Here is a 14,852-nt window from a genome sequence, read left to right as displayed (position 1 = left end):
CCAGCTGTCGAGTTGTTTATTTTTTTAAGGCAAAAGATCTCTATTGTTTTTGTTTAAGTTGTTCCTCTTTTTTGACTTTCCTTATCTTAAGATACTCCCTGTATCTTATGATAAGGAAAGTACAGTAGAACCTCGATTATGTCAACTAATTGGGACCGGGGGTAGTTGAAATGATCACGTTCTATGATCTTTTCCTGTGATAAGATAGGATATCCTTTGAAACAGTGGATTTTGGAGTTGAAATAATCGAGGTTCTACTGTAATATGATTTTATGTATGTGTATTTGGAAGAGCAGATGTATCTAGACCTGGTTTAGTACAAGAGCTCAGAGGTCGCAACCTTAGCATTATTTTTACTGAAATTAGTCAGTGCAGTGCCTTAGCCAGCCTAGTTTAAAGGGTAGTGCGTCTGCCTTGTAAGCGCTAGATCGTGGGTTTAATTCCGCCCGAGCCGGACTTTATCCTAACCTGTTTATCCTGCCAGAATGAGACTGAAAAGCCCCTTTACTCCCGCAGTCTAAACAAGGTCTTATGTTTATATGCTTGTCCAAAAAAAGACCATTTTAGGCGTATTTTCCTTTCGAGAAGTTGACCACTTTTCCAATAGAAACTGAATGGAGCAGTGGTCAGTTTCTCGAAAGGAAAATACGCCTAATCTGAAGGTAGAAACACACTACCCACAGAAACACAGGAGAATTTGACCACAATAATAGTAGTAGCCTACTGCTGGAGTAAAGGGACTTTTCAGTCCTATGCGAGCAGTATAAATCGCTGGAGTAAAGGGACTTATCAGTCCTATGCGAGCAGTATAAATAAGCACTATTATTATTATATAGTAGTAGCCTACTGCTGGAGTAAAGGGACTTTTCAGTCCTATGCGAGCAGTATAAATAAGCACTATTATTATTACCCCTCACGCCACGTGAGCTAAGGTAAGTGAGTGACGTGAGGGTAGTGTGTTTCTACCGTAGAGCTATTTTCTATTAAAATCCTTTTCTTTGATAGACAGGCCTCCTCTGAAATTTTCGACCTCATGAGATTCCAACAGAAACTGAATGGGGCAGTGGTCAATTTTTGAGCTTGGATTCGAACCTGAACCTCCAGGCCAGGCGATTCAATAGGTTTCTGAAACGGTCATTCCGCGGTTCAATAGGTTTCCGAGACGTTCATTCCGCGATTCAATAGGTTTCTGAAACGTTCATTCCGCGGTTCAATAGGTTTTTAAGGCGTTCATCCCGCAGTTCAATAGGTTTTTAAGACGTTCATTTCGCGGTTCAATAGGTTTCTGACACTTTCACTCCGCGAATCAATGGGTTTCTGAGACGTTCATCCCGCGGTTCAATAGGTTTACGAGACGTTCATTCCGCGGTTCAATAGTTTTCTGACACTTTCACTCCGCGAATCAATGGGTTTCTGAGACGTTCATCCCGCAGTTCAATAGGTTTCTGAGACGTTCATCCGCGGTTCAATAGGTTTACGAGACGTTCATTCCGCGGTTCAATAGGTTTCTGAAACGTTCATTCCAGGATGTGTCCCGGCGGGGTATTTCTTCCTGTAGGCCGGGTGGGCGTTGAAGTCTCTCGCCTGGGCATGAATCAAACTCTGTATGATCCAGGTGGGAAGGATACGGTCGTAGCTCTGGGCTAAAACCTCGTCCGGGGTGTCTTCAGGGTCATCAATGAGAATCGCTACCTGCATGCTGGAACACACCGTGGTCAGAGTGTCCCCTGAAACAAATTAAAGATGGATTTTTTTTTTTTTAGTAGGAAGTGCGAACTTGTGAAATTTATTTTCAGATCCATGATGAGCGTGTGTTTACGTGAAATTACTAGTGTATTAGCTGCGTCCACACATAGTCGACGACCGTCGATCGATGTCGACTGAAACCGTTCACATTGACTAGACAACAAAGATTCCCCTCTTCGACACAGATTAATCTGCTCCCGTTTTTAGAGACAGGAACTGAAATAATTCGGAACCAAGTCAGGAGAAGGGAAATCGCCTCGGCTTCCGAAAGCAAAATGTTGTGCCCGACACTCGCACTCTGGCCGTCTGACAGACCGCACGTACACTGTATAGCATGAGATCTAGGTCTCTCAGATGGTCTGAGAGATCCAGGTCTAGAGCGTTTTCCGCCGACACACGTTCCGACAGACTGACAGGCGGTCTGAACGTGAGTAGCCAGCATGATACAACTAATAACATAACGAACTCCTACTTACAATCAAAGTTGGGTTTCCACCGCTTGACGGAGGCGCCGGCAAACTTGAGTACCTTCTCCCAGAAGATGACCGTCTGTGTCTTGGCGGACATGGCTATCACTATGAGGTACTCGCCCAGAATGTTGGCCGAGGTCAGGTTTCGATCCAGGAGACATTTCTCTTCCAGGGAATAACCACTGGACATTTCCGGGAGCCGATGTTTCTTGATGTGCGTTTTCTGTAAATAAAAGCTTTGTTATGAGACGAAACATATTGGAAAATGTTTAAACTCTCATTGGATTAATGAAAATTAAAGGAAAAATATTGGAAAATGTTTAAACTTTCATTGGATTAATGAAAAGTAAAGGAAAAATATTGGAAAATGTTTAAACTTTCATTGGATTAATGAAAAGTAAAGGAAAAATATTGGAAAATGTTTAAACTTTCATTGGATTAATGAAAAGTAAAGGAAAAATATTGGAAAATGTTTAAACTTTCATTGGATTAATGAAAAGTAAAGGAAAAATATTGGAAAATGTTTAAACTTTCATTGGATTAATGAAAAGTAAAGGAAAAATATTGGAAAATGTTTAAACTTTCATTGGATTAATGAAAAGTTAATCGATTATTATTATTTTTTTTTTTTTTAAAGGCGTTCAAACGCAATTTTATTAAAACAAATATATTGCAATTACATGAACAAAGGTAAGATAATAAGAATTATGTACATAAACGTATGATAATATGGATGTAAAAAGTAAAAATGTGAAATTGGGTATGTAGATGTTTTGCCCCATAATACTTACAATCAAAGTTGGGTTTCCACCGCTTGACGGAGGCGCCGGCAAACTTGAGTACCTTCTCCCAGAAGATGACCGTCTGTGTCTTGGCGGACATGGCTATCACTATAAGGTACTCGCCCAGGATATTGGCCGAGGTCAGGTTTCGATCCAGGAGACATTTCTCTTCCAGGGAATAACCACTGGACATTTCTGGGAGCCGATGTTTCTTGATGTGAGTTTTCTGTAAAGAAAAACGTTCGTTACAACACCTTAGCAGTTATAAAGTGACCCTTTTAAAAAAGTAATGTTGTAAAAAATATTGAATGTTTTCTAACTTTCGGTTGAAAAAAAAAGTTCGATAGAGGGAACTGTAACTGCTGAGGTCTTGTTGTTCCCAAGAGAGAAGGAAGACAGGATAGGAGAAAGCCAGCCGTTCCGAGAACGAACATTGTCCCATCAGGATAAAATCCGCCCCGGGCGGGAATCGAACCCGGCAGACAAGCTACCCTCCAAGCTCACTAGGCTGGCAGAAAGAAAATACCTTGAAGTAATGCGAAAGCTGTGATGAGCATTTTTTAAGACATTATTTAGTCATTTATTCAAACAAGAATTTTATTATAGCAGTAAACCTCGGGCGTTAATGAAGTTGATTAAGCAACATAACTTACTGTAACACAGCACTGAATAACATAGTAATAGTGCAGTACAGGCACTCGCATAGCCAGGGCCAGTATGAAGTTACACGTGGTACCGGGTCTATCAGTAATGAGTAGGGTGTTCTCTAGTTTCTCATGGGGCACCAGGTTGAGAGAGGGGAACACGGTGCCTCCGCCTTTGGTCAACTGATGCTCGAGCCGACGTCGACGAAACGGGAACTCTGAATAAAATGGAGACAAATAAAAATATATCCCTTTTTTTTTCTAGAATTATGGTCTCTAGAGGCCTCTAGTCTAGTATAGAGGAGGAGAAACAGCCCTGGCCAGGAATCTAATTCAACGCTGTTTGCTAAAGTGGTGAATAATAATGATTTAGCCAATCTGATCGCCAACGTCCAGTAATAGACATGGCACACTAAGAAGAAGTAGAATTATGTTCGGATAAAATTATTTTTGGAATACAGTTCGCCCCGGGCGAGAATAAAACCCGCGACCAAAAACTCGTTATTATTGTTGCTGTAGCGACATTGCATCTCCTTTCACAAAACTCATTTCTGTCTGGCTAGGGGACGTTAAACAGCTTCTTCCTATTTAGATACGCTTGAATTTTTTGAAATTAGAATGTCATCAAAAATGTACCTATAGAAAACCATCGCAGAAAGAATACTGGGCTCAATTTCTTCACTTACTGCGAGGATCGGAGCTATGGGTCAAGACTCTGTTGAGGACGCTTCTATTCAGTAGCATGGTTTATTTATTTTCTCGAGGGGCCGGTACTAAACTATGATCGATGGTTGGTTCTCCATTGTGGACGCCTACTTACGTATAACTCTGCTTTGTTTTCACAAGAATACACGTTTAGTGTGTTTCGACCTTGATAAATGTCTTGATTCTTACTTTCCATTACTAAAGTAATGAGGAAGTACATATTCATGTTAAGAAACCCCGTTATGTCCAGAGGTCAGCCAGCCACTTTAACATGGCTAGAGCTAGAGACCATCACCCCGGTGTATAGCAGGTACAAAAAGACATCTTTTCTTTATTCTGCTATTGCCATTCGGCGAAAGCTAAAGCCGCTACAGCAACAACATTAGGAGTACCGTCAGTTTGGTCAGGTTTGGTTGCTTCAACATCACCGTCAGGTTTGGTCGATTGTTCGCCCCGAGACACAACTCCTCTGGTATGTAGTTCAATTGTGTTAGAAGTACCGTCAGGTTTGGTTGCTTCATTTGGATCATCAAACAGAACTCCTCTGGTATCTAGTTCAATTATGTTAGAAGCACCATCAGGTTTGGTTGCTTCAATATCACCATCAGTACCGTCAGGTTTGGTTGCTTCATTTGGATCATTAAGTTTGATCGCTTCATTTGGATCGTCAAAGAGAACAATATCATCTTGCAGAGGAAAGCCCGTCCGCTTGGAAGGTTGACACAGCGTACACTGGAAGAGCATCCCATGCTCGTCATGGCTATGCTTGTGTTTGTTACACCAATGATTAAACACACTGATGATACTATTGAACTTCTTCTCCGGGTCTTTACAGATGAGACAGTTCCATCTGGTTGTTTGGTTCACACAGATCCGATCCTGACAGAAGCAGTTGTACAGTTTCAAGTACTGTTCTGTCCCGTAGCGTTCACATGACTTACACTCCAGGACTGGGGTACTATCATAGCCCTCCATACGGGGTGAATAACTCAACGGTACCCCGGTGTTGTATAGCGTACACTTGTTGTTCTTATAGCACACCGCTAACATGTGCCACCGCGACCAGTGCTGAATAACACCCTGGGTACCACGAGACCTGAACGCACAGTAGGTACACTTGACCGTGAATCGACCCGTAGGGTCTAGGGTGAAATGATTATACTGGCTGTACGTAAGACTGAATGGCTTATCATTGTGATAGCGCGCGTAGTGGGCAATCGGCCCGTAGGGTCTAGGGTGAAATGATTATACTGGCTGTACGTTAGACTGAATGGCTTATCATTGTGATAGCGCGCGTAGTGGGTGAGTTATCAACACCGCCACCAGAGGGCGTATCTGTGTCACTCATAGTCCATTCGAAAGATCTATCCTGACTTCGAGTAATTCCAGAACCACTATCTCCTGGACTAGCATTACTAAGACTACCATACATATTACTGGGCACTGAGGGAGTGATGGGGGCCGCCGCTTTCGATAGCATCTTGGAACGTTGGGTTTCCACGACTCGCTCAACCTGGAAATAAAACAGATATAATTATTATTAGAGGTTTCATAGAGGGAATTTTTCCAAGAGGTTTGATAGAGGGAACTGTACCAACGGAGGTCTTATCGTCCCGAAACCGAAGGAGGAGGACGAGATAGGAGAAAGCCAGCCGTTGAGGAAAAACCATATCTGTTTAGGATGTATAGCGCTTACAAGGCAGACGCACTACCCTCGGATGAAGTTTGTTTAAGAACAAAGGTCGGGAAAATGATTTTGACGAAGACTTTGATCCGGCGAGAATACAGCTCAACTTTAAAACCCCTTCAGTTCGGGGGCCCCGAGCTAGCTCTCTGGCCTAGGCACCTCTTGGTATCCTCTTAATGGGATAGTACGTATATATGGACTCATAGCTTTTCTCTAGAATAAACCTGAGTATGCGGACTCTTTAGAGGTGCTGCAGGTGAATTTTAGAGAAACTGGGGAGGTTGAAATATACCAGTGAGGGTACTTCTAGGTTACATCAAGGCCTTGGGATAACAGACCTATCAAACCCCTCATTAGACCCCTTCAGTTCGGCGGCCCCAAGCTAGCTCTCTGGCCTAGGCACCTTTTGGTATCCTCTTAATGGGATAGTATATGGACTCACAGCATTTCTCTGGAATAAACCTGAGTATGCGGACTCTTTAGAGGTGCTGCAGGTGAATTTTAGAGAAACGGGAGGTTGAAATATACCAGTGAGGGTACTTCTAGGTTACATCAAGGCCTTGGGATAAAAAACCTATCAAACCCCTCATTAGACCCCTTCAGTTCAGGGGCCCCAAGCTAGCTCTCTGGCCTGGACACCTCTTGGTATCCTCTTAATGGGATAGTAGATGAACTCACAGATTTTCTCTGGAATAAACCTGAGTGTGCGGACTCTTTAGAGGTGCTACAGGTGAATTTTAGAGAAACTGGGGAGGTTGAAATATACCAGTGAGGGCACTTCTAGGTTACATCAAGGCCTTGGGATAAAAAACCTATCAAACCCCTCATTAGACCCCGGTGGTACAGCTGAGAGCTTCTTCACAACTTTAGTGGGCATCACAGCATTACTAAGTGCCTCCCTCCTTTACTATCTACTATTAATAATTCCCATCTACTCGTATCATCAATCTTTTTACACTGGTACTAACGCCCCTGTCCCATGAGACTGAGTGCACTCCGAACTCCAAGCACAGAGCCGAAAAAACTTCGTCCCCACCCGGCAATCGAACCCGGGACCTAGCTCTAACAAGGCAGAATTCTATTCTTCAAACTCCCCGTACTCCAAGCACAGAGCCGAAAAAACTTCGACCCCGACGGGAATCGAACCCGCGACCTAGCGCTTACAATGTAGGTACTTACTTCCTCTGAGTTTCTAGGTAGTGAATATGTCGGATGTGCATCTTGAGTCCCATGACAGTGCGATAGTTTTGTCCACATTCCCGACATGTGATGTATGACTTCAGAGTTCCTTTGACCGCTTCTGTAAACACCGAAGAGTCAAATTTATACTTTACATGGTATCCCGTTTCCATATTTTTTTTCAATATTATTTTTTTATTTAGTTTATTTTATTTTATGTATTTATTATTATTATTTTTTTCAATGATTGTTTTGGAGAAATTTGTTAGGCCGTCCATACATACACTATCGGGTAGACCTGACAGGTCGCCTGAGAGCCTTATTATTGCTGCTATACACTATCAGGTAGACCTCTCAGGTCGCCTGGGAGACTTATACTTGCGGCCACACGCTATCAGGTAGACCTGACAGACGCACCTCTTCAGGTCTACTTGATAGTGAATGGCCGGCCTTAGAGGGAACTGTAAGGTCTTATCGTCCCGAAAGCGAGGAGAGAATGAAGACAGGATAGGAGAAAGCCAGCCGGAAGTCTCTAGGTGAAATTTTTCTATTTTTGATGGAAAAATTTAAGTGTCTCTCATGATAAGGGCGATATTTTAATACATGGGTTTCTGTTGGTACACACCATGGAATATAGACCTGACAGACGCACCTCTTCAGGTCTACTTGATAGTGAATGGCCGGCCTTAGAGGGAACTGTAAGGTCTTATCGTCCCGAAAGCGAAGAGAGAATGAAGACAGGATAGGAGAAAGCTAGCCGGAAGTCTCTAGGTGAAATTTTGCTATTTTTGATGGAAAAATTCCAAAAATTTAAGTGTCCCTCATGATAAGGGAGATATTTTAATACACGGGTTTCTGTTGGTACACACCATGGAATATGCTTTGGCAGTCAAGGTGTTGAAGTTGAAGATTCATATCTCTTTGGTTGAATAAAAACCAAGTCCGACAGTAAAATACGGCTCTTCATTGCCTACAGGGTATTAAAAAAAAAAGTGTGAATTTCACGACAAGGGGGGGTTTCTGTTGGTACACACCATGGAATATGCTTTGGCAGTCAAGGTGTTGAAGTTGAAGATTCATATCTCTTTGGTTGAATAAAAACTAAGTCCGACAGTAAAATACGGCTCTTAAAAAAAAAAGAAGTGTGAATTTCACGCCTGGGCTCTAACAAGATAAAACCATAAAACTGATCCTTACCATTCTTCTGAGCCAATTCACTCAAAGCACCGGGTTTTCCGAGTTTGGTCCGCTTGGCTGTAGGAGGCGCGGGTTTGTTCGGGCCCAGAGAAGCGAAAGGTCTTTTGTTGGCGCCGTGGCTTTGGAGTGAAGGGTCAAATGGATTTCTATCTTGAGAGTAAAGGCTTTCTGGTTTATCACTCACATCTGAAAGAATACGTTATATTTAAAGGTAAGTTATTATGACATATTTCTGATTTTAACCTAGCTTATTATGGTTTCTATCTTGAGAGTAAAGGCTTTCTGGTTTATCACTCACATCTGAAAGAATACGTTATATTTAAAGGTAAGTTATTATGACATATTTATATTTCTGATTTTAACCTAGCTTATTATGGTAAAATGGTAATAGAATATGAGCAACCTCCGTGGCCGAGTGGGTATCACACTAGGCTTGCACTTCAGAGGTCCCGGGTTCGATTCCCGGCGGGGTCGAAGTTTTTTCCGGCTCTGTGTTTGGAGTTCGGGGTGCACTCAGGCTCGTGAGGACAATTGAGTAGCTATTTGATTCGAGTAGCGACCAGTGGCGGAATTACCAGTGTAGATGAAAATTAATAGTAAAAGGAAGCACTTAGTAATGCTGTGATACCTACCAAAGTTGTGAAAAAGTTCTCTGCTTTACCACCCTTGCACTTCAGAGGTCCCGGGTTCGATTCCCGGCGGGGTCGAAGTTTTTTCCGGCTCTGTGTTTGGAGTTCGGGGTGCACTCAGCCTTGTGAGGACAATTGAGTAGCTATTTGATCCGAGTAGCGACCAGTGGCGTCATTACCAGTGTAAGTTAATGATACGAGTAGATGAAAATTAATAGTAAAAGGAAGCACTTAGTAATACTGTGATACCTACCAAAGTTGTGAAAAAGTTCTCTGCTTTACCACAAAGATTCATGAATTGATATAACTTACTCATTGCTAGACGATTTTCCTCCTCCCTGGGTGACGTGAACAGACTTGCACTTCAGAGGTCCCGGGTTCGATTCCCGGCGGGGTCGAAGTTTTTTCCGGCTCTGTGTTTGGAGTTCGGGGTGCACTCAGCCTCGTGAGGACAATTGACTAGCTATTTGATTCGAGTAGCGACCAGTGGCGACATTACCTGTGTAAATTGATGATACGAGTAGATGAAAATTAATAGTAAAAGGAAGCACTTAGTAATCCTGTGATACCCACTAAAGTTGTGAAAAAGTTCTCTGCTTTACCATAAAGATTTATGATTTGATTTGAAATAACTTACTCATTGCTAGACGATTTTCCTCCTCCCTGGGTGACGTGAACAGGCCTTGTCTAACCTTACCGGCGCCTAACGCCGGCCCTGGTGGAGACTTGGTAGGTGTTACTTCACCCCGGAGGATGGCCATTTTGATTTTCTTGCCGCCCGAACCGCCACCTGGCGTCGAAGGGGTTGAGGACACCTGGAATGAAGGGAAAGTAATATAATGGATTTTACCAATATTTTTTCAGACCCTAGAAGTGCTGTTGAGTTTATTTGATTTGTATATGCTTAAAAGGGCTGTTAGAGGCTAAAAAGTAGAATAGAATATACCTTGTTTATCCTGCCCGAATAGGACTGAAAAGTCCCTTTACCCCAGCAGTCTAAACAAGGTCTCGTATATTTGATGGGTTATAGAATATACATGGATCAGTAACAATTCAGTAAAAGGACCTTACTAATTGAAAAAAAAAAGGAATAATGGATATTATTTTCATTTGAATGTCCCAACAAAGTTTGCATCAAACAAAGAATCACCAAAGGGAATTAAAATCATAGTCTCACTGAAAACCAACAAAAATTCAATGATAGAACTTGGTAGAGAAATTCTGTGAAAAGTTAGCTCAGTGGTAAAGCGCTCGCTCGCCACGTAGAGGGTCCCGGGATCGATGTCTGCCATTGACAAGAAATTTGCACTCGTATTTTGATTGCAAACATTTCGACTGGTTACTTTCTAATAGCCAGCCTAGTTAGCTTACTTAGTTGGTAGTGCGTCTGCCTTGTAAGCGCTAGGCCGCGGGTTCGATTCCTGCCCGTGGCGGATTTTATCCTGATGGGGTAATGTTCGTTCTCGGAATGGCTGGCTTTCTCCTATTCTGTCTTCCTTCTCTTTTCGATTTCGGGACGATAAGACCTCTGCTGTTATAGTTCCTTCTATCAAACCTGTATTAAACTAGGACTGAAGTCCCTGGAAAATACATACCGGGGGGGAGGGCAGTGGTGCAGGTGTCAGGGTCGGAACGGACACAACATCAGGTTCTGTATCAGTATCATCCAGGTCACGCCGGGAATCGAACCGGGGACCTCCGGCGTGCAAGCCTAGTGTGATACCCACTCGGCCACGGAGATTGCTTTTAGGTTTATCCACGAAGGTTTATCCCTACAATCAGTTTACTCCTACCTAGCACAAATTTTGCACCACAGTCAAAAGTTCGGAGCAAGGTCGAGATAAAAAAAAAAAAAAAAAATACAAAAAATACAAATTATACATACCGGGGAGGGCAGTGGTGCAGGTGTCAAAGTTGGAACGGACACAACATCAGGTTCTGTATCACTATCATCCAGGTCAATCACCTCGCACGGTTTGGCAACAGAGGACGACGGTCTGACAACACTGGAAGAAGATGGTCTGACAACACTGGAAGAGGATTTCGGTACCAAAGGTGGACACCGGTCTTCAGGAGCGGGCGTTGTGCTATTCTGGATTTCCTGCAGCTTCCGTTTGTGTCCTGCAAAACGAGTAGAGATTCGTAGAAGTCTAACCTATCTTTTAGGGAAGTTGCCCCTACACCTAAGCCTCAGAGTGGGCTTCTTGTGTATGAAGTTAAGCTTGTAAAATGAGTGGCAATAGAGGTGTTATGGAAACATTGCCAGATTTCTTCGCCTTTTGCCGTGTTCAGAAGGGGTCGGCGGTTTTCGTCAGCCTCTCAATCATCCCTTGGCTACAAATTTTACGAGTGGATGCCGTTCGCACTCAACCTTTGCTAATTCTTTAGCAAGGGAAATTCAGGCTGGTACCCTCTTTAAAGTCCCCCATCCAGACTGAGCTGTCTACTCCCTTTTTAAAGTCCCCCAGCCAGACTAAGTTGGTCTACTCCCTGTTTAAAGTCACCCAGCAAGACAAACGTCAATAAAACAGACACATAAAACATATCACATCACATCATGGCATGTGGATTGGAACACATCACATTCCTTCAGGCACACTCCATTTGTCAAGGGTTTAGGCATCGCCTTGCCCTTGGGATTAATTTAATTTGAAGAACCAAATAAATAAAATTTTACGAGTGGATGCCGTTCGCACTCAACCTTTGCTAATTCTTTAGCAAGGGAAATTCAGGCTGGTACCCTCTTTAAAGTCCCCCACCCAGACTGAGCTGGTCTACTCCCTGTTTAAAGTCCCCCAGCCAGACTAAGCTGGTCTACTCCCTGTTTAAAGTCCCCCAGCAAGACATACGTCTATAAAACAGACACATCACATCATGGCATGTGGATTGGAACACATCACATTCCTTCAGGCTCAATCCATTTGTCAAGGGTTTAGGCATTGCCTTGCCCTTGGGATCAATTTAATTTGAAGAACCAAATAAATAAATAAACAAACCTTAGCATGACTACGGACGGACATACCAAGGCTTCTACTTACGTTTCTTGACCGCGCCTTTCGGCAGAACCTCTTCTTTCCCCGAGCCGGCGGCTTTGGACGGCCTACCCCTTCGCTCCAAGTGTTTCACCGAGCTGTCTGTTTCATCAGACGAGGAGACGCGGCGCCCTGTTGCACTGGACGGCACTGAGGGAGTGATGGGGGCCGCCGCTTTCGATAGCATCTTGGAACGCTGGGTTTCCACGACTCGCTCAACCTGGAAATAAAACATATAATTGTTATTAGAGGTTCATAGAGGGAATTTTTCCAAGAGGTTTGATAGAGGGAACTGTACCAACGGAGGTCTTATCGTCCCGAAACCGAAGGAGGAGGACGAGATAGGAGAAAGCCAGTCGTTGAGGAAAAACCATATCTGTTTAGGATGTCTAGCGCTTACAAGGCAGACGGACTACCCTCGGATGAAGTTTGTTTAAGAACAAAGGTCGGGAAAAATGATTTTGACGAAGACTTTGATCCGGCGTGAATACAGCTCAACTTTAAAAGTTTTTCGATCTTTAAGGCCCGTTCCCACTTTCGTTCGAAAAAAATCGTTTCGTGCGTAGAGGGAACACTGTTATTTAAATTACATTACCCACGGGACATTCAGAAAAAAATCGCATGAAACTCACGACAGTAAATTTCATTACTCACCCATCCCTGGAGCAGAGAATTCTCGGGGAGCTTGGTAAAGGACTGGGGTACGTCAAACTGAGCGTGCAATGTGCTGTGATGCTTGATCATATCCTTGTGTAGTAAACAGCGAAACGAACAGTGGTTACACAGCCACCTGAAAAAACAATACTGGTCACAATAGATCTACAGAGGTCGCAGTGTTAATTGCATACTCTCTTGGGAGAGGAGCAACCAGTCCCATAATAGAAAATAGAATAAGGCCCGTTCCCACTTTCGTTCGAAAAAAATCGTTCCGTGCGTAGAGGGAACACTGTTATGTAAATTACATTACCTACGGGACATTCAGAAAAAAATCGCATGAAACTCACGACAGTAAATTTCATTACTCACCCATCCCTGGAGCAGAGAATTCTCGGGGAGCTTGGTAAAGGACTGGGGTACGTCAAACTGAGCGTGCAATGTGCTGTGATGCTTGATCATATCCTTGTGTAGTAAACAGCGAAACGCACAGTGGTTACACAGCCACCTGAAAAAAGAACAAAAAGCCTAGTTGAGGGCACGGTTGGTCCAGTGGTAACGCGCTTGCTTGCCATGCAGAAGGTCCCGGGTTCGAATCCAACCATCGACAAAAATTTGTACTCGTTTTTTCGATTGCAAATATTTCATCGGGTTACTTTCTGGTGTTCTCGTGTTGACCCAGCCCCTAAATGGGAAGTGTTGTGTCTCTTCTCGCCCATCTGATGAGAGGCATACTACGATACAATGTGCTGTGATGCTTGATCATATCCTTGTGTAGTAAACAGCGAAACGCACAGTGGTTACACAGCCACCTGAAAAAAGAACAAAAAAGAAGCAGTTGTTTCATTGCTACGAAATAAGAACAGCGGTGGAACACTCATCTTAAAAAAATAAAAAAAATGAAGGGTAGCGCGTCTGCCTTGTAAGCGCTAGGTCGTGGGTTCGATTCCCGCCCGGGCCGAACTTTATCCTAAACAGATGAGGTTCCTTTTTCGGAACGGCCGGGTTTCTTTCTCCTATCCTGTCTTCCTTCTCTCTTCGCTTTCGGGACCACAAGACCTTAGCAAGTTTCCTCTATCAAACCTCTTTTTTTAAAGGACAATAAGACCTTAAACCAAAAAAAAAAAAAAAAAAAAAAAAAAAAAAAAAAAAAAAAAAACAGAATCATGGAGTTTTCAGTGGGCTGTGTAGAGCTCACTTAAAAAGGGGACCTTTTCTGGCTTTTCTCGGCCCCACTCAGGCTGGGTGAAATTAATATGGGTAGACGGGTAGGGTAAAACTAAAACAAACCAAAAAAAAAAAAAAAAAAAAAAAAAAAAAAAAAAAAAAAAAAACAGAATCATGGAGTTTTCAGTGGGCTGTGTAGAGCTCACTCAAAAAGGGGACCTTTTCTGGCTTTTCCCGGCCCCACTCAGGCTAGGTGAAATTAATATAGGTAGACGGGTAGTTTGTAACCGACTGATGGGTAAAACTAAAAACCCTGTCTAAAGACCTTGGTAGTTACACAGAGACGTTAAATTGCCAATTCTCATCAAAAATCTCACCTATGATAATCATTCTCAGCATATAGATGACTCTTCATGGCCGTAGCATCCTGAGTACGAAATCGTTCACATTTCGGACACAGGAATGTTTTGGGTCCGGCAGGCTCCCCATGAGATCCGTACATTTCATCCTGGGTCTCCAATACACTGGGGGGGCACCAAATGGGATTCGAATGGGTTAAAACTCAAATAAATGAAAAAATGAATGGAATAAAAAAAAAATATAAAGCATAGCGTTAAACAAACATACGTAGCTAAATTTCAAATATGTACATAGGTAGAATCAACTCAAAACATGACCAAGAATCTGATTGCTGGCCGGACCACAATCTGAGTTGTTGTACTAGCAGAGGCCTCCTCAATATCCATATGCAGCTACGTCCGTCTCATCAGTGGGGAGTTAAAGGAATATTGCCATAAACTACTTGGTTTTAAACGCGGATTAAACTATGTATCTGATTGGCTGAAAAAATTGAAATCAACCAGTCCGATTACTGAATCCAAGACTCAGATTGTTGTCCTGGCAAAAAGAAACCTAATAAACCGATATGCATTAGGTTAGGTTAGGTTTTTTTACTCGAGA

General features: G+C 42.9%; 1 protein-coding gene across 1 annotated transcript; it reads right to left on the bottom strand.

Moving 5' to 3' along the window:
* Positions 1-1,460: 1,460 nt before the first annotated feature.
* On the bottom strand, positions 1,461-14,638 carry LOC103506158. Its single transcript, XM_026821283.1, has 14 exons — positions 14,589-14,638; positions 14,270-14,416; positions 13,098-13,233; positions 12,078-12,291; positions 10,925-11,160; positions 9,677-9,854; positions 8,411-8,596; positions 7,214-7,334; positions 6,658-6,673; positions 5,643-5,860; positions 4,740-5,578; positions 3,652-3,860; positions 2,223-2,439; positions 1,461-1,727 (listed from the first exon to the last, which is right to left on the bottom strand). The coding sequence occupies exons 1-14, from the start codon at positions 14,636-14,638 to the stop codon at positions 1,498-1,500; spliced, it is 2,997 nt and encodes a 998-aa protein (XP_026677084.1). The 3' UTR covers positions 1,461-1,497.
* Positions 14,639-14,852: the final 214 nt, after the last annotated feature.

The sequence above is a fragment of the Diaphorina citri genome, unplaced genomic scaffold, assembly GCF_000475195.1.
Source record: "Diaphorina citri unplaced genomic scaffold, Diaci psyllid genome assembly version 1.1 scaffold219, whole genome shotgun sequence".
Taxonomy (NCBI): Eukaryota; Metazoa; Arthropoda; class Insecta; order Hemiptera; family Psyllidae; genus Diaphorina; species Diaphorina citri.
Note: the sequence above shows the minus strand (reverse complement) of the source record. Positions and strands in the feature narration are given on the sequence as shown.

Excerpts from the sequence above, each read along its gene's own strand:
- LOC103506158 (XM_026821283.1), bottom strand. The coding sequence starts at position 14,638 with ATGGATATTGAGGAGGCCTCTGCTAGTACAACAACTCAGATTGTGGTC. Across the intron at positions 3,861-4,739 it reads CAAACCTGACCAAACTGACG|AGTTCCCGTTTCGTCGACGT; the intron begins GTACTCCTAATG and ends CATTTTATTCAG. Across the intron at positions 1,728-2,222 it reads GTGGAAACCCAACTTTGATT|GGGACACTCTGACCACGGTG; the intron begins GTAAGTAGGAGT and ends AATTTGTTTCAG.